We start from the raw sequence: 18,579 nt of genomic DNA on the forward strand, positions 1-18,579 counted from the left end.
TGAGTGGTTGCCCTAGAGGCCATAAGGCCTGCAAAGAGTAAAATATTTTACTCTCTGGCCTTTTACAAAACAAGTTTGTAGATGCCTGGTCTAGAGCATCTAGGGCTTCTTGGAAGGCAACATGGGGCCCTTAGCAGACAGAAGAGAGAGATATTGAACAGCAAAAAGGAGGAATCAGAAGAAGAAAATGCACCCCCAAAAACGATAGAAACACTCCAGAGACAAATCTTAATCTCGTCCTCCCTCTGCTCCCACTTCCGCCCCTCCCTCTTCTTCTGAAAACAGATGTTTTTGTCTCTTCTCACAGGGATGTAGAGAGAATGAATGAGCAGTCGCCTGTGATGCTCTTTACATCCTCCCAAGATGGGCACCAAGGGCTGCCCTAGGAGATGACTCTTTCCCCCACTGGTCCTTTCTGCTGTTCTAGGATGGGATAGCAGGTCTTGGGGAATGTGCATGTATCTTAGGCTGGGGTAAGTCCAGAGGCAGTACGAAGACATCAGGGACCTCAGCCATCCACTTCTAGGGCTCCGACCAAACTTCAGCAATCACATCTTCCTTCTGGAACCAGCCCCCCGACTACCACCCCCCCTTCTTTCCCACAAGCACTCACACACACACTTTCTATAAAACCAACCCTTAGTGTGAGCTAGGGTCATATCTGCAAAGAGAGAGGAATGAACGCTTGTAGTGTAAAACCTTAACTCCAACCCCCATCAATGTGCAACTGTTAATAACAGAAAACATGGGTCTCAGATTAAGATGCCTTCTTTTGAAATGATGATGATGATGATTTAATAAACATCTATCACACTCTAGACAGCGCTGAACCCTTTCCATGCATCATCTGATGTAATTCCAACAACACTGTTACTTTCTCCGATGAGATAATTGAGTCTTGGGGATTTGTTCAGAATCACACATCATAACCGGCAAGGCCAGAATTGAAACCCGAGTTAGTACGGCTCCAGAGCCCATGCTGTGGACACTGTGCCATCTTGTTTTCCTGAATGTCGTCAACATATATGAGCCATTACCATGGAATCCACATTATTTTAGATTTTGCATTTTCATTAGTTACATCACCCTAGTCATCAATATACATTTGCATCAAGCTATGTGACTGTAAAAGAATCAGACTGACCCCGTGAGATGTTTGCAGATACCATTTCAAGGACAAAACTGGTATAAGACAAGTGGTTTCTGAAGATGATACAATTGCACTTTTTTTTTTTTGCGGTACGTGGGCCTCTCACTGTTGTGGCCTCTCCCGTTGCGGAGCACAGGCTCCGGACGCGCAGGCTCAGTGGCCATGGCTCACGGGCCCAGTCGCTCCGCGGCATGTGGGATCTTCCCGGACCGGGGCACGAACCCGCATCCCCTGCATCGGCAGGCGGACTCTCAACCACTGCGCCACCAGGGAAGCCCACAATTGCATTTTAAAGTAAATTCTGTGCTTTGGACTTCTCACTTATTTGTTCTAGACTCAGTTCCTTGTAATCACCTGCCTTGCAGGAGATCTACACAATCCTTGGCATGGGGTGTCAGCCACGTTTCCTCAGAAATATTACTGAAGGCATCACCAGTACCAGAGGAGCATCCTTTTGACCCCAAAGAATCCACCAACAGAGAGAATTACTGACGTCACTAAAGACTGGGCTCTGGGGGTGGGGGGTTCTCTGAGCAGCATGAGGTAGGGCCCAGCAAGGATGAATCTGCATATCTGCATAGTCAGTGGCCTCCTTTTTTCTACCTTTCTTCTCTTGTGGGGTCTTCTTAGTTCCCTAAGGCTTTAGTTCTTACATGCTTATTCTTTCCTTGCCATTCTGAAAACCTCCCTCTAGAAAGATCCTAAATACCCTTCAATACGGAGGTCTGACTGAGATCAGCTTACTGAATCCCCCCCACTCCCATCAAGGACAGAGCAGCCTAAGAATTGAAGATGCCAGAGTGGCCACTCCTTGTCAGGAGGATTCTTCTTTAATCTCTTCTTCATTCATCTTGTGGGTTTTTTTGTCTGTACTCTCAAGGGGAGTGAGGCAGAGGGGAAAAGACATCCTTCCCACAACATCTAATAAGAGCCTCCTCTGTGCCTCTGTGTTAGTTGCTTTGCACACAGCAGCACTACTCCTATGCCACCCCCTGGTGGGTATTCTTGTCTCCAGTGCAGGCTCAGTGCAGGATGTCCCTTGCACAGGGCTGTACTTAAAACAAGGGATAGAGCTGGATGGAGACCTAGGTCTGCCTATGTCAGACCCTGTTCAATTATATTGCAAGGCTTGTGCCCTCAAGGAACTCAGAGGTTCGTCTTCCTTCACGTTCAAATTGTATGCCTAAAAGTTCATAGAGAAAAGAATCTTAGCCATTGTTTTTTCAGATAAAACAAGGTTTTTTGTCTCTGGTAGAGCCAAAAGTTAGAACTCAACTAAAGTCTAAACTAAAACATTATATGCAAAGAGCATCTTTCCAGAGGAGGGTGGGATGAAGAATTTTTTTTTTTTTTTTTTTTTGCGGTATGCGGGCCTCTCACTGCTGTGGCCTCTCCCGTTGCGGAGCACAGGCTCCGGACGCGCAGGCCCAGCAGCCATGGCTCACGGGCCCAGCCACTCCGCGGTATGTGGGATCCTCCCGGACTGGGGCACGAACCCGTGTCCCCTGCATCGGCAGGCGGACTCTCAACCACTGCGCCACCAGGGAAGCCCATCTTGGATTTCTTGAAGTGTCCAGAAGGGGATCAGAATCAGGGGACTGGAGCTGGGGAAGCTCTTGGGACAAAGGTTTTTACTGGAGGAAAGAGGGCAGCTGAGCTCTGTAAAGACCCAGAGAGAAATGAGGGTCTCATTAGGGTAATGTGGGCACACAACTGCCTATGACTTTTAATGCTGAAAGTAGTAAGGAGTCTCTCTCACATGGGTATTTCCCAGATCCTAGAAGCACCTTCTTAGGAGTGTGAAGTCTGTGGGATACAAGAGGTAGCCTGAGAAAGAATGTCATATATACTGAAGGCTTTATTTCCTTCAAGTTACTGCTTGTATTGATCACTGCTTATAGAGTTGAAATAATTCACGTAAATATAGATAAATACAGTCACTTTAATAGAGAGTTATTTATTTTATAGACAGGCAGTTTTGACTAACTGTCTGTGTTATCTGTACCTGCACGTAGTCTAATGTTGGTCTTCTGTGGCCTTTTAAACAGTATTGTTTTCTACATCCTGGCAGTGGCTAGAATTTCAGACATAGTATCTAGGAAGTTATATATAACTTATCCAGGTCTAGAGTTGAAAAATGACATTTAAGAAATATTAACCACCAACACTTACTGGGCATTTATTATATGCTAAGCAGCCTTCTAAGTGCCTTCTTGATAAACTCATTTAATCCTCACAACAACCCCAATGAAGTAGGTACTCCTATATCTCAATTTTGCAGATAAGGAAATTGAGCCACAGAGAGTTAAGTCACTTGCCCAAGGTCACACAACTAGTAAACGTGGAGCTAGGAGAGCCTCCCGAGAGAAAATCCTGAGCTGTGATGGTGGACTTCCTGGTTCCTGTCTCCACGTTTTAGAAGTTTTTCCTTAGCCCTTCCTGGGGGCTTTGGGATCAGTATCACACAGGGTGTTGCATTCATGTCTTAAGTCATCCTTGGAACGTGGACCCAAGTGTCTTGTTATGGAATAACAGACAACTCCAGGAAGTGGCCTTAAGGGACTCAACACGTTATTTTCTGCTTCTTTCAGGCAAAAGTGATGATGAAGAAAGTCTTTGCAAGTCAGCCCATGGGGCAGGGAAAGGAGCCACTGAGGATGGCAAGGACCATAAGCGCCCTAAACGTCCCAGAACCATCTTGACAACCCAACAGAGGAGAGCATTCAAGGCCTCGTTTGAAGTATCCTCCAAGCCGTGCAGGAAGGTATGGTTGTGGGGAGGGGGGAAGAAGGGAGGAAAGGGGACGAGGCTCCTCTTCTCTGTGTGCACCCTGGACTCCTCTGGGGTGTCACTGTGCACCTGGGGGTCAGGGTGGGAGATGCTGTTCAGACAGAGTCTGGGCATGTGGCCTTGAGCCCCGTTGGAGACTCCAGGGATCACTGCAGCTGTGGCCGGGGTCATGGTAGAATCTCCCTGTGCTTTGGGGTATGCATACCCACTCCAACTGGCTACTTGCTCATACCTTTCATTTCATGGAGAGCAATGGGGAGAATAACAATAAGAGGTTCCAGTTGGGATATAGATCGAAATGTTACAACACAGTAAAAATACAGTGGCTTGTAGCATGTATTCTTTTTCGGTCCAGTTTGTTCTGCTTGAGGTGGTGATTGTGACATTCATCTGTGTTGTGGTTCATCCATTTTTGTTGTTGCATAGTATTCCATGGCTATACCATGGGCTGTTTGACCATTCACCTGTTGATGGGCATGTGAGTTGTTTCCAGCTCGGGGCTGTTACAGATAGGGCTGCTGTGAAGAGTTACGTAAAAAAAATAATAATAATACAGTGACTTAATGAGATAGGAGTGTATGTCTTTCTTACATCACAGTCCAGAGATAAGCAATCCAAGACTGGCCGAGAAGCTCTGTTACCATCCCATGGGTCCAAGGGGCTGCTCCAGGTGTCACCATTTCTTCCAGCCACCATGGTGGAGAAAGAGAAAGTCGGGGCAAGCAGCTGCCCTTTTAGGGACATACCCTGGGATTTTTTGCATCACGTTCACTCATGTGTGTTGGCTAGGGTTTAATCCTGAGGTTGTACTTCTTGCAAGGGGACTTGGGAAATGAGTCTATCTGGGTGTCCGTGTGCCTTGCTAAAACTTGGCGATAACATTGCTAAGAGGAGGAAGGAGAGAATGGATATTGGAGACAATTAGTAGTCTCTGCCACAAATAACTGTGTCCGCTTATTAAGTACCCACCATTTATGGACTCCCTGCCGTATGCTGGGTACTGTCTTTTATGCAATAAAAATAAGAAAAGAAAGCTTTCTTGAAATTGAATTGAAATTCATAGAAGAAAGACATTTTAAATTTCTTAGCATCCATCGCTAGCATCCCATCCCTTAGCACGCCTCCCTCTCTGTATGAATGGGCTTTTGCTGCAATAACAAACAAAATCTTAGCGGCTCCCGGCAAACATTTATTTCCTGCCCCTGGGCTGTGGGTTGGCTGTGACCCAGCTGGGCTCAGGTTCAGGCCTGCCCCACCGGTCTCTCATTAAAGAGTCCAGGGCAGTGGCCACCTGGGGCACACGGGTCTCATGACGACGGCAGAAAGCAAGAGGCCAAGTCACAGTGGGCAGTCCCACTGAATGGCTCTCCTTGAATATCACCAACTTCACATCCACTTACATTCCATGGGCCAAAGCAAGTCATGTGGCTAAGCCACTGTGAGTACAGGGGGAGGCGTACACCCCTCCATGGAGGAGGGGCGGGAAGGAACGATAATACAGTCTCCCACCACTTCTGCCTTTTGAAAAATGTTCTCCCACCTGCAGAAGACTTCCTTTCCCTGCCCTCACCGCCCTCTAAGCTCTGGGAGAAGAGCTGGTAGAAAGTGGCAACAGCTCCAAGGTAGACCTGCGCAAGGACCAGTTCCCACTTCCTCGTTGGTTTACTTGTTCTACATGTACTGGACTCCTAGCCTCTGTATGGCCTGTGCCCAGTGCTTGTTCCCGGGCAGCGTCTAGGCCACCAGAGGGGAGGAGATGTGTACACTGGAACACTGGGGAGAACGCTCTGAGGACCAGAACAGAGGGGCAGCCAGGAGCTGCCAGAAGAGAAAGGCCGCCTCTGTCTGGGGGGTCAGGCAAGGCTTTGTGGAACAGGTGGGTTTTGAGCTGGGCCTCTGAAGGGTGGATAGGGTTTCAGCAGGTGGACGTGGGCCCCTGGGCATACTGCTGTTTCAGTTGGCGTTGCAGAAGGATGTGCCTGTAAAATCTTCTCTAATTATCCTGCTTCTAAGCCTCACCCCCAGTGGCATGATAAAGATGAGCACTTCCCAAGGGCTCCAGCTTGCTCGACTTCTGTGTTTATTCAAGGAGCTCCTACCATCTCATCTCCTCAGAATCTAACCAAGAGGGGACGGTGTCTCTCAGGACCACTCTTGGGAAATCTGTGCTTCTTCCCCCTTCCCTTCTAGCCACTCTGCCAGCCCCTCACCAAATGCCTGTATAGAGGGCAGATGTTGAAACACGAGTCTTCATAATAGGGACCCTGATGGTCCTGTCTCTTCACAGTCCCAGGACATGTCCCCGCATCAGCACTGTCTCTCTTGCTCTGTCGGATCCCAGATGGCTCTTGACTTACTTCCTTCGGGCAAGGCTCACAGTGAATATGAATATTCATGAAACACCCAAAGTGACCTAAAGCTATGAGAGACAAAACCAAAAATTTAAGTCAGTGAATGTAGACAGGAGAAGAGAGCAAGAGAGAACCATTTGTTTTTGCAAAGTCGTTTTCACCCTCAGTTCTCCTTAAGTAGGTTAATGCATATGCCTGGCATACAGCTAAAAACACAGCAATAGATTTTGCTAATATCTAAGAACCACCTGAAGGCCTAGTTTCCAGAGGAAGAGAAACCCAGGAACACCTCTTGGAATGCACATCAAAATTAATGCTTATTCTTCTCTTCATTTACCTGGGTAAGGACCTTCTGTCCGCCTGAAGGAGAGCAATGTTCTTGTGTTTGGGATTTCGCTGAACACTGAACACTCGCCAGCTCCTACGGAAGATGCAGCCTGTTGGCCTCCTCGTGCACCACGTAGGGAACGTTCTGCTTTCTACTCTGAGGTGCCAATGTTTCTATATTTCTAACGTTCCATTTTTTCAAGGTGAGGGAGACTCTGGCTGCAGAGACAGGGCTGAGCGTCCGTGTCGTTCAGGTGTGGTTCCAGAACCAGAGAGCTAAGGTAATCTGCTTCTTACTTCTGTCTCTGTGGGGCCGGTTTCCTGAAACAATAGTAGGACGTTGTTTTTGCCAGCAGATTTTCTAACCTCAACTCATTGGATAGAATAGTTCTCTTGATTCAGAAATTTTGTGCTCAGCAGTCATTTCAGCTATAGCAGCCCTGCAGAAGGGGGAGAGACGGGGCAGTTGTTTTAGTGAGATGGACTTTATTTTCCTAGTGGCTGTGACTGTGAATCTGGACAGCCATCTGCATGAAGAAATGCCTTTCTGTGTCTTTTGGTAAAAGCAGGTTCTTTAATTCCCATTCATTTAACACAGATACCAGAGTTCCTTTGAAGCTTCAGAGGGAAACCTACATAGCACCCACATGATAGGTCTAAGACAACATTATGGCGCATGGAATGGACGCCCTGACTCACCTTTCCCAGTGCCCCACCCTTCCCTGATATAGGCCCAAACCATCCTATTGTCTGCTGGATCCTACCAAGGTCTGCATCCCCCTGCCGTGGTCTTTTACTTATTTTAGACCTTTACTTATTTATTCTCCTACCTGTGTACATGCATGAGTTAGTGGCCCAGTTCTCTACAGCCCTGATCTTTAGCGGGTGAAATGATTGGTTAAGATATCATTTCCCTCACTGAATTCCTCGCACCAGGGCTGCTGGTGTGTAGTCCATGGTCCTTTCTATGAGAGGATTTCATGGTTCCGTAGGTTTGAGAGGACCTATAGCCTATGGATTCATAAGCAGAGAGCATATTTGAAGGTCTGAGAAATCTCGCAGTAAAGAATTTAAAAAAAAAACAACAACACTAGATTTAAAAAAATCTAGTGTTCCCTACACACACACACACACACACACACACACACACACACACACACTCACTCAAAATGTATGCTAATGTCTCATGGAACCCTAATGTTCCAATGTTTGAGAAACATTGGGTTACATTGTTCCTTCTGGGAAGTCTGTGTGTTAACAGGTTGCTTTGGGAGTCAAGCTCCTTACCTAGAGGCGTGCATCTCCTGGTAGGAGTCTCTGCCACAAGGACCAGCAGATAGGGGACTAGGGGGACCAGCCTCATCCCAAATCATACCCTGTCAGCAGGCCCTTGCTGCACATCTAAGCTGGGCTGAAGACCCTACATCCCCTCACATATAACTGTCACAACATAAGCACTGAGAGGAAATCCCTCTTCCTGCTAAGACCAGCCACACTGTTGCTTCCCAGCCAGCTGTCTTTCCACGGCTGCGGTGTAAAAAGCCCTCAGCCACCACGCATCGGGCGGGCTCCAGGCGCTGTTCCTGAAGTGTGGCTCCTTTCCTGAGTAAAAGCAGGGGAAGGGGTCCCTCTGCTTTACCCACGAGCCATTTCCCCCTGGCCTAGCCGCAGGAACCTGCTGCAGGCCCCCTGACTTCTAATCCTGTGGTCCTCCCCTCATCAGATGAAGAAGCTGGCCCGGCGGCAGCAGCAGCAACAGCAAGATCAACAGAACACCCAGAGGCTGAGCTCCGGTAAGCTGGAGCCTCTCCCGGCCAGGCCTCTCCTGCCAGACGCCTCCAACCACCCAGCCCTCGGAGTGACATTTCTGAGCTCCGTGAAGCCCAGTCCACACCTGCTTGGGAGATGGGACCTTCCAGGGAGGACCAAACCATCAGGACTGTGAGAGGGTTCTGCAGGTCCAGAACTGCGGATTGGAGGTGGCCCTACCCTCATGCAAAGCCCCTTTGCCCGGCCCTGCTGCAGTGTCAGGGCACTGTGTCAGGCCTACCTACAGGGTCAAAGACATGCCCAGTTTCTCATCCCACGTGGCCCTCCTCCTTCCAGGCAACCACGGTCCTAGACCAATGAGAGATGGAACTGGGGCTGGAACCTGTCTCTCTGATTCTGAGTTCTGCTCGGCCACGCTGCCTTAACTCACACTTACCTCCATTTGTTGTTGTTGTTTTTAATAGGGGTGGTGTGGGGACTGAGGAGGGTGTGAAGAGGGACAGGTTGTGGGACCCTTCAAGGAAGTTAAGAGAAAAAAAGCAAGAATAACTATATTAGAACAATGTCATTCTTAAAGGGATGTGCGCTGCCCCCTCCCCATCTCAGCTGTCCAGCAGCGTTACCTGAGTGGTCTCTTTGTACCCTAGAGCAAGGATTCTCACCCTTTAACATGCACCTAGATCACCTGGTATTTGGTAATGTGTAGGTTCTGATTCTTAAGGTCTTGGTGGGCCCAGAGAGTCTGCGTGTTTAACAAGCTCTCATTGCTGCCAGCCTTGGACCACACTTGGAAGGCTGTGGAATGTGACATTGGTTGTCTGACCTCTAAACAGAGCCCCTTGTCCTTGCACGGACCTTACCTGTGCTTGATACCTGGGCTAGGCTCCAACGAGAATTTGACTCTTGCAGTCAAGGGTTCTTTTTGCTTTTGACGTTCTAGGCCAGACAGTATCTTAATGGCAAGATAGATGCTCTGGGAGAGAAGTGAAGCAAGGGCATGGGCCCTGGGGCAGGGTGGAGCCGCGAGCTGGTCAGAAGACCTGAATCTGCCCCAGTTCCACCTCCCAATGCTGTTTGGAGATCTGGGACCTGTCTTTCTGTCTCTTTGCACCTCAGGCTCACATCCCTAGGGTAGGGGAATGGGGCCTGCTAGTCCTATCACACGGCACTGTGCACCTCAGAGAGGGTCACAGGTGTCAGAGGGCTTTAAGAGGACCCATGTAAGTTGACTCCATATAGGTCAACACGCTCAAAGGGAGGAGAACTCATCAAGGCATTATGAGAACACAAACTCCTAGTGCTTGGAACTTTGAAGAATTCTATGGGCAGCTCCTAGGGTAGACTTAAGAAGGTGGCAGATTGAGTCCCTGAGAGTTAATGGCACTGTGTTCAGAGAACCACAGCAGGATGTGGAGGCCGGAACAGAGTCCTCCTTTTCTGATAAAATTCGGTCCACGAGTGTAGCGAGTTGTCATTCCAAAGCACATACACACGATCTCATGGAGTCTTTGTATCAGCTACACGAGGTCCGCTGGGCCGGTGTCGTGAACCCCACTTGACGGACGGACTCCTAGTGGGGTAATGCTGGAAGCCTCTTTAGATGCATCCACTCCATTGGCTGCCAAGCCTGTGTGTAGCATCAAACGCCTTTGTTTTAGTGATGGAGTTCAAGGAAGCTCTCCAAGTACAACACCCGCCATGCCTATCCTTCAAGGCAATCCCTGATGGCCCTTGGCAGGGCACAGACTGGGAGCCACTGATGTCACCTCAACCCTTCCGTTCTATAAATGAGGAAACCAAGATCCAGGAAGTAAAATGATGTAGCCATGGTCAGACAACTTGTGTGGTCACAAGCCAGTGGGGCATGTGAAGTTCAGAGCTTGTTCTGTGGCCCTCCCTCCCTCCCAGCGTGTGATGCTGGCCTGCACATGGAGAATCATCTGTCTTCTTCTTTGTCCCACAGCTCAGACAAATGGTGGCGGGAGCGCTGGGATGGAAGGGATCATGAACCCCTACACCGCTCTGCCCACCCCACAGCAGCTCCTGGCCATCGAGCAGAGCGTCTACAGCTCAGATCCCTTCCGACAGGGTCTCACCCCACCCCAGATGCCTGGAGACCACATGCACCCCTATGGTAAGAGGGACTCAAGCCGTGCAGGGACCTCACACAACTTGCTTGCGTGAGTTTTTCATCCCCTCCCAGACACCTCTACACAGTTCCTAGATGCTCATTAAAGTTCCAAAGCAGAAGGAGTGTCCCACAAAATACTGCTAGAATCACCCAACTGATGGCTCCAGAAGAAAGACCAGCACATGTACACATTAGTCACGCTTCCATTTATTCTCCTTTTCAAAGCTTCTTTTTTTTTCCCGAAGCTTCTTATTTGTTAGTTTGAATAGGAGGTTGGGTTTTCATTGTAGACCTGTTTGTTGGGATTGAACTTCCCAAGTCTTTCATTTCATGCCAGGTACCACACTTACATGTTCATAAGCATTATCAGCAGTGATATAGGCAGAGGCCTTAATTATGAGAACTCTCACATAAGAAAAAAATATATTGAAAAGCACAGAAAACAGATGTTTGAATTGGACTCTCCTATTATAGATACTAGTAGGTGTTCTAATGTAATCCCTGAAACATAAACTGACTTGTGAAGTGAAAAATATCTCCTCCCGGTCTCACCCCAGCCAAAACAGAGCTGCTTTAAACACAGGGAACGGGGACAGCTGAGACTCCCCCATTTTCCCAGTTTGCTGCTTAAGCTGATGTACAGAAGCTGGGGCCTGGGCACCCTGATGGGATGGGCAAGCTCTGGAGTGGAAGGCTGAAGTTCAATCTCAGTGCCAAACATAGGCCACTGCATTTTTATACAGAGAAGGTAAGTGGCCTATGTAATACATTCATCTGTACTGTGAAATCTGCAATTGTTAACCCTGATAGCTAAAAATAATGTTTTATTCCGCAAGCCTTCAAAACATTAGTATCAGAGATATATGCCTCAGTGCACAGATTATCAACTTCTTTTTTGCCTTCATTAAAAAAAATTATCTATAATGTTAAAATCAGCCCTATCTTCCCATGTGATGCATTCAGCAAACACTTATCAAGATCCAGCCATGTGCAGGAACGTCATTGACCAACCTCATTCATTCATACACACACAGATATATGTATATGCATGCTCCAGTGACCACCATTCTCTTTGCTCCCTTAGAAGACTCAGGTAAGGTCTGTACCTGTCTTCACCACTATGCAAAATCAGGGCAAATGACTTTTTGGGTTTTTTTGCAAATTCTTACATTTTCAGAGTCCTGGGGGTCTTGTTACATAAAGGACTCCTGTGATGAATCCTTCCGTAAAATGAATAAGTAAAGCCACATGACCATTTTTATAAACTGCAGTTTTCATCTTTCCCGTTTACTTGAAGTAGAGGTGAAACATACATCCTCAAGGTTCCGGTCACAGTGGTCCCCCAGCTGTTGCTCAGTTTGCCCTCCTGTTTTTTTTTTTTTTTTTTTTGGTCAAAGATGTACATTAGTTGAGTCTGGGCACCTAACCTCCCTTTCCTTTGCAGTACAAATCTGGGGAAACAGCCGGCACTCAGTATACTTGTGCTATCTGAAAGGACAGGTGTTATCACCGGAGATTTCGTGTGCATCACTCTCAGAGCTGATGTTTGTTTTCTTACCATCCCTCCTTCAAGAACCAGTTTTGTGGCCAAAGTCCTCCAGAAGCCCTTGCCCCTGTCTCTCCAGCCTGTGGTGCTATGTCTTGCCCACTTCCCACCCTCACCGTCTAGACATTCTGACATTTGCTTATGCTGCACTCAGTTTAGCACTTTGTTATATCCTAGTTCATATTATTTTCGGTTGTAGACGTGAGCCCCCCTAAGGAGATCTTTTGTGGACAGGGATTATGCCCGCTCCTACTCTTCTATGTAGCTCTACCCTCCCCCACCCCCTCCCCAGCACCCAGTAGAAAGCGCCCCCTGGGGGACGTGCTCAGACCACGCTGGCTGAATTCCGCTGAATTTCCCAGCACTGAATGAGTCCCTCCTTCCAGACCCTCATGCCAGTGTTTCCTCTCCATTTCAGGTGCTGAGCCCCTTTTCCACGACCTGGACAGTGATGACACCTCTCTCAGTAACCTGGGTGACTGCTTCCTAGCAACCTCAGAAGCCGGGCCCCTGCAGTCCAGAGTGGGAAACCCCATTGACCACCTGTATTCCATGCAGAATTCTTACTTCACCTCTTGAGTTCACCCCTCGAGTTCTCCGGCTAGGCTCCCATTCTGGAACAACCGCATTACATGAGGGGTCAGCTGGCTTTAGGATGGGGAGGCAGGGAAGAGGTGGGTTGGGGAGGGAGTTTTGTCCGGGATGCTGTTGTATAATGATATGGTGTAGCTCGGCATTTCCAAAGACTGAATACATTACGGATTGCATAGTTTAACGTTTCTAATAAGAGTCTTAGTGTTAGGTATGAAGATGTGTTTATCGTTAAGGACAGGGATTTTAAATATAGGCATTTTCATGCAAACTAGATACCTAGAGACCCCTAACAACTTCCCGCCATTTTTGGGGAAGCTCTTTTCAAGAGGTGCATATGTCTACCCATCCACACACCCACAGACAGACAGACAGACAGGTAGATAGATGTGTGCGTGAGTGTGTAACCTTTCATACTTTATCATCAAAGTTTATTCCTAATTATAACAGACACCAACTGTACAGCAAAAAGTAACTTTATTTTCAGTGTGAACTATATTTAAGGAAATGCTTGATGCACTTAAGTTATAAAATGAGATAATTTACTTTTATAAACTTTATTTTGAGTTTGAAGAGACTTGTAGGCAGGGCAGAGAGCGCTGCTCCACCGAGGCCCCGTAGCTTTGAGTGCTTGAGTTCGTTCTGTTTTCAGAGAGTGTCACTGAGGTCTGGAGAGCAGCTCTGTGTGGCTGACAGTATTCACTGGTGGATTCTGGACTTGCGCTGTTTGAGGTGGAATCACTGGGCTTGGGTGGGACAGAACAATCCCTGATCACGTCCTTAGAAAATGTAAAGCCTAGATTCTTCGGCTTTCTTTGAAATTCAGACATGTGGCTGATGGGCAGTGCTGGGAAAGTCACTTCTGCTCTTGAACTTCACCATCTGCAAGTGTGAGACGAGGCTGATAGTATGTACCTACCTCACTGGGGACGCTGAGGCTTCATTCAACCCCAGGACACATGAGCAGGGCTGAGACTAATATCTGATATTTGCTTAAAATACAACCAGACCAGCCACTTGGCAAAGGAGGATACCTGGGGCTGCAGAGCAGGAACCTGAGGGCAACTCTGCCTGCCACGGTCCCTTCTGCAAAGGCTGCACTGCAGATACCAGCTCAGGGCAGCTTGGGGGGATGCCAGAGGCCTTCGATGGGAAGGAGGCTGTGACGGATGGGTTGGACAGGGCATCGTCATGTTCTAGACCAGGAGCTGGCAAACCACAGCCCGCAGGCCTGTGTTTTATGGCCTGCCTCCTAAGAAGAGTTTTTACATTTTTAAAGGGTTGTAAAAAGCAAAGAGGAGAAGAATATGCAATAGACTGTATGTGGACCAGAAAGCCTGAAATAGTTCCTATCTGTCCTGTCTGGCTCTTTTCATAAGAAGTTGTGCTGACTCCTTTTCCAGACGCTCTGTTTGCTAACAACCTCTTGGAGTTCGCAGAGGCGGAGGGGGTCCAGTTGGAAAGACAGGGCTCCTCCTTCCGGCTCACTTTCCGGGCCGCCGAGCACAGAAGACCCAGTTGCCATTGTACACAGGGACAGTTCCACACCCTGTCCTCCAATTGTGGTGCTAGGATGGGCTACTTCTGTGATAGGAGGCTTCCTGAGAAACCAGAATGAGTTGATGGGGAAGACGGAGGACTCCTCCAAGAGAGGCTGGGACAGGTTTGGCCTCACTCCTAGAGATGTCACCAGTCATCAGAGCTTCGGACACAGCTACTTGTCTCCATCACTCTCTGCACGGCCAGAGGGAACACGCCCCCTTATGGTAGAGTCGATGTTGTATGATTTTTGTGCTCTTTTTTATAATTTATGCAAACCACCCAGAAACCCAAACCAGTCTGTTGAGTGAAAATCATGCAGATGCTATATGGCTCCGCAGGCTTCCATGGTGAGAGGATCAGTTGGAGAAAAGTAGCAGATATTTTGTGAGGGAAAATGAATAGAGATCCTTATTCCACTCCTTAATGGCATACCAAGGTGAAATTAAAAACCTCTTACAAATGAGCTGGTGTTTATTCAGGGGCAGGGGTGATGGGCTGGGGGTTGGGGGACCAGGATGTTTTGTCAACAGCGGGGGAAGCTTTGCATGAAGGGAAAGCGTGACTAAGTGACGACAGCAAAACAGAAGGAGAAAGCGGCTTTTACCCTCCTGCCAAGATGGACTCAGAGACCTCACTCTTTACAGACACCCCTCCAGAAGGAGGCACTGGCAACACTCCACCCTCACCAGCAAGTTCACTCGAGGCAGAGCAGCTGTGGTTCGCATTGTGGGAGCATTTACTTGGAAGTCAGAGCAGAGTCACGGGGCAGGAGAAAGATTCTCCACACAGGACTGAAGGCAGGTGCCTTGCCAGGGACAGGGTCAGAGCAACAGACAGTGTGCTCCCCTGATAGATTCTCCCAACATTCTCAACAAGTTTCAGTGCGATGTGTGGATAGGCAAAGATTATGCTCATGGAGGAAAGGAGTCAGGAAACAGTGTGGCTGGAAGACCAGAAGACACACTCAGAGGGGAGGCACCAGCATGTTCGGTCACCCGCCTGCAGTTGTTCAGCCCTTCCACCCCTGTCCCTGGCTCATCCACCCCATGGTAGAAGCTGGCCCTGCTTCTCACGAGGGCCTGGAAGGAGAGAGATGTGGGCAGGTGGAACCCACTTAGGAGGCCTCTCTCTCAGACTGACCTCCACTAGGCCAGCCCTGGTTTCATCTCCAGCTTTCCAGACAGAGCTTAGGGATGAGACCTTCACCCCTCATATGTGCCTACTTGACAACTACTTCTCCTTTAGCATCAGCCTAGACTTGGCAGACTTCTCAAAGGAGTCTGCAGGGCTGGGTTCAGTACCTGTGTGGAGGAACCGGGCTGATGCTACCTGCTGTGATCACTCCTCCCAATTTTATAATAGCTCCAACACAAGAGAAATTTCTATTTGTGCTCACATGAAAGGCCTGGGAGGGAGTTCGTGTGAGAAGGCCACCTTTCTTCCATCCAGGATTTCGCTGGGGAATGGTTGTTTCCGTTCTTCTTTTCTCTCCCCTTCCAGCTGAAAGTGGGTGTGTCTAGATCCAAATCCAGCTCGTCCCCTTACTAACTGCGTGGCTTTGGGCAAGTTACTTCCCCTTGCTGAGCCTCTGACTGCTCATCCAAAGGACAGGCAGGGTCCTTGTCACTAGCTACCTCAGAGGGGTGTTGAGGACGAGTGAGAAAACACACGCAAAGCACTTAGCCTTGCACTGGGCCCATGGTGAGTGCCCCACGTGTTAGCTGCTGTGCCAGGGACCAGACTCTGCACTCGGGGTTTGGTCACTGATGAAAGGCTTCTGGGAGTCTCAGACCACATTTGAGGAAGAAGAAGAACACATCCAGTTTCACTTGAGAGGAAGGCTCCTAGTCAAGCCTCACCGGAGCTCCTTTAAATCTCAGTGTGGGGGCGTCCCTGGTGGCGCGGTGGTTGGGAGTCCGCCTGCCGATTCAGGGGACACGGGTTCGTGCCCCAGTCTGGGAGGATCCCACATGCCATGGAGCAGCTGGGCCCGTGAGCCATGGCCGCTGAGCCTGTGCGTCCGGAGCCTGTGCGCCGCAACGGCAGAGGCCACAACAGTGAGAGGCCCGCGTACCACACACACAAAAATCTCAGTGTGGGTCTTCTAAAGCCTGACTTACGGTTGTCGGGGAGTGGTTTGTTGTTTTGTTTTGTTTTGTTTTGTTTTTTCGAAGCGTGAGGATAAAATTCCAATTCCAAAGACACATTAAGAACTCTGACCCCCAAGGAGAAGCAGTCAGGTCATAGGTGATTTCTCCAGCCATCTGTCACCTGGGGCCTTCCTTAGACATTAGGGCTGAGATGTGAGCGAGAGCCCAGAGCCACAGGCTGAATAAGATAGTTCTGAGTTGACCTAGCATGAGTGAAAATGGGAAGAAAGTGGAATGAATTTGTCAATTCCAAACTCAAAGACAAAATAAATTTTTAACTGAACCTCCAGTAAAATCAAAGTACTTCTCTCCTTCTCTCCCCTCTCCCATCTCCTCACATACAAATCCAAATATATTCAGTCAATCCAAGTTGACCTGCAAACTGACATGATTTCACTAGAATAAAAACCAAGTTAATACCTTGTTTTCCTGCATCCCTTTGTTTTCCATGTTGCAACATTCTGTTCAATGACAAAAAGGGGAGAGCTATCTTTAGGGCTCAAGAAAAAGGCCTTGAGACATTTTTGCTAAACATACAGTCCCTCTACACGTGGATGATGTGGACAATGGGTGATTCCCTAACCTTGAAGTTTATGCCATATTTGAAGTTCCCTAAATAACCTTGAGCGGGGCTCTGAGCCTGCATTTCTTCATCTGTAAAATAGCGCCAGTGACACTTGCCTGTCTTACAGGTTGGTCACGGTGAGCATCAAAGGAAGTAATTACGAAAGCTCTTTGTAGACCACAGTGCTGTACAAACAGGAGGGCTTCTTAATATCTTGTCTCAGGAGGCACCTGCAGATGGACCACTTGGGGATCATGGCATCCAGGGGAGCAGTGCTTCTGCTTGGGAAATGGCCCGGAAGGAAATCAGGGTGATGTTATCAGACAGTGAATGTAGGATCAGAGTGAGAATATCTTATTTCCTCTCTCAGAAGCTGTGGATTACCTCTGCCACTGCCTGATGGGCCTTCTCCCCTCCAAGGGTGGATTCTGGAAAAAAAAAAAAAACTAGGGTGGCCCAGCCCCTAATGGATGGTGCATTAGCTAATCTGTCACTATTTTTAATCTCCACCCCCATCACCCCGTGTGCCTAGGACGGGAAAGATGGAACCTGCCCCTGATTTGTGGTGGGAATGACCCTCCCTAGATAGTTGTGCAGCTGATCACTCTGGCCTTTTTAGCACCTTATTTATTCATGTATTTAATTCCTTCAGTAAGTATTTACTGAGCATCTAGAATGTGCCAGGCTCTGGGATGGGTCATAGAAATAGAGGTGAGCAGAAAGAGACATTGGCCCTGCCCTCGTGGAGCTTACAGCTTAGTGGAGGAAAGAATCAATAATCAAAAATGCTAATAAATTTAACTTGCATAGTATCAGGAGCCACCAAGAACACTAAGAGCTATAAGAGAGCAGAATGCAGGGAGGTGTGACCTAGTCAGGAAGGTCAGAGAAGGCTTCTGTGAGCCAGTGATGATAGAGCTGAGTCTTTTTTCATCTCTCCTAGCGCCTTCCCCCCATCAAGTATGTAGTTCTGCATCTCCTTTCTGTAAGGTCTTATTCTAACTACCATGCGTGGAAAGAATCTGATGAACTAATGCCCTCCAAGGTGTTCACTGATAAGGCCTAAAGAAGTTGCTTATGGTATCTTTAATGCAAAATGTCTTCAGAGTCAAAGGAATGGACCACTGTCACTCAATCAACACTGTTATTAAGCTGATGGTGGACATTTGCTGCTTTTTGGCTATCCAGCCTCCATTCACTCTACTGATAACATCACTGATTTCCTTCAGGACTTTGACCTTTCTCCATCAGGGTGACTTGGGTTGCTGTAACCAAGAAGCAGGGACATATAATCAAAGCTAAGCCAACAGTTTCCTCCCAGGATTGACATCTGAGAGAGTGGCACAGAGTTGGAAACTTGTTTGGAGTTAGTTCATTTCTGAAGGTGCTCCTGATGAGGTGGCCAAACAGTTCCTGTTGTCTGGTTCCCAGAGTTGCCCTGCTCCCCAACAGTTGCCGAGACTGAGTTCCAGATACCTTATGATTCTGTGAACAATCTTTCCTGCTCTTCCAATAAAGACCCTTTTTGCCCAGGTTAGCCTGAGTTGGTTTCAGTTGCTTGCAGTCAAAAAGCCCTGACAAAGCTGCTTACCTACAATTTGTGTGGTGTTTTGCCTTGTACAAAGGGTGTGTGTGTGTGAGGTCCTTACCACAACCCTCTGGATTA

The 18,579-nt window shown here is 48.2% G+C and overlaps 1 protein-coding gene across 1 annotated transcript in view; it reads left to right on the forward strand.

The window, feature by feature from the left end:
- The window catches only part of LMX1A (LIM homeobox transcription factor 1 alpha), a 152,798-nt gene extending 137,906 nt beyond the window's left edge, over window positions 1-14,892 (forward strand). Inside the window, exons 5-9 of the mRNA XM_030848241.2 lie at window positions 3,742-3,914; window positions 6,822-6,899; window positions 8,342-8,411; window positions 10,352-10,522; window positions 12,484-14,892. Of these exons, the coding sequence (XP_030704101.1) occupies window positions 3,742-3,914; window positions 6,822-6,899; window positions 8,342-8,411; window positions 10,352-10,522; window positions 12,484-12,644 (653 nt within the window). The 3' untranslated portion in view covers window positions 12,645-14,892. The remainder of the gene's footprint in view (window positions 1-3,741; window positions 3,915-6,821; window positions 6,900-8,341; window positions 8,412-10,351; window positions 10,523-12,483) is intronic.
- The last annotated feature ends 3,687 nt before the right edge of the window (window positions 14,893-18,579 follow it).

The sequence above is a fragment of the Globicephala melas genome, chromosome 1, assembly GCF_963455315.2.
Source record: "Globicephala melas chromosome 1, mGloMel1.2, whole genome shotgun sequence".
Classification (NCBI taxonomy): domain Eukaryota; kingdom Metazoa; phylum Chordata; class Mammalia; order Artiodactyla; family Delphinidae; genus Globicephala; species Globicephala melas.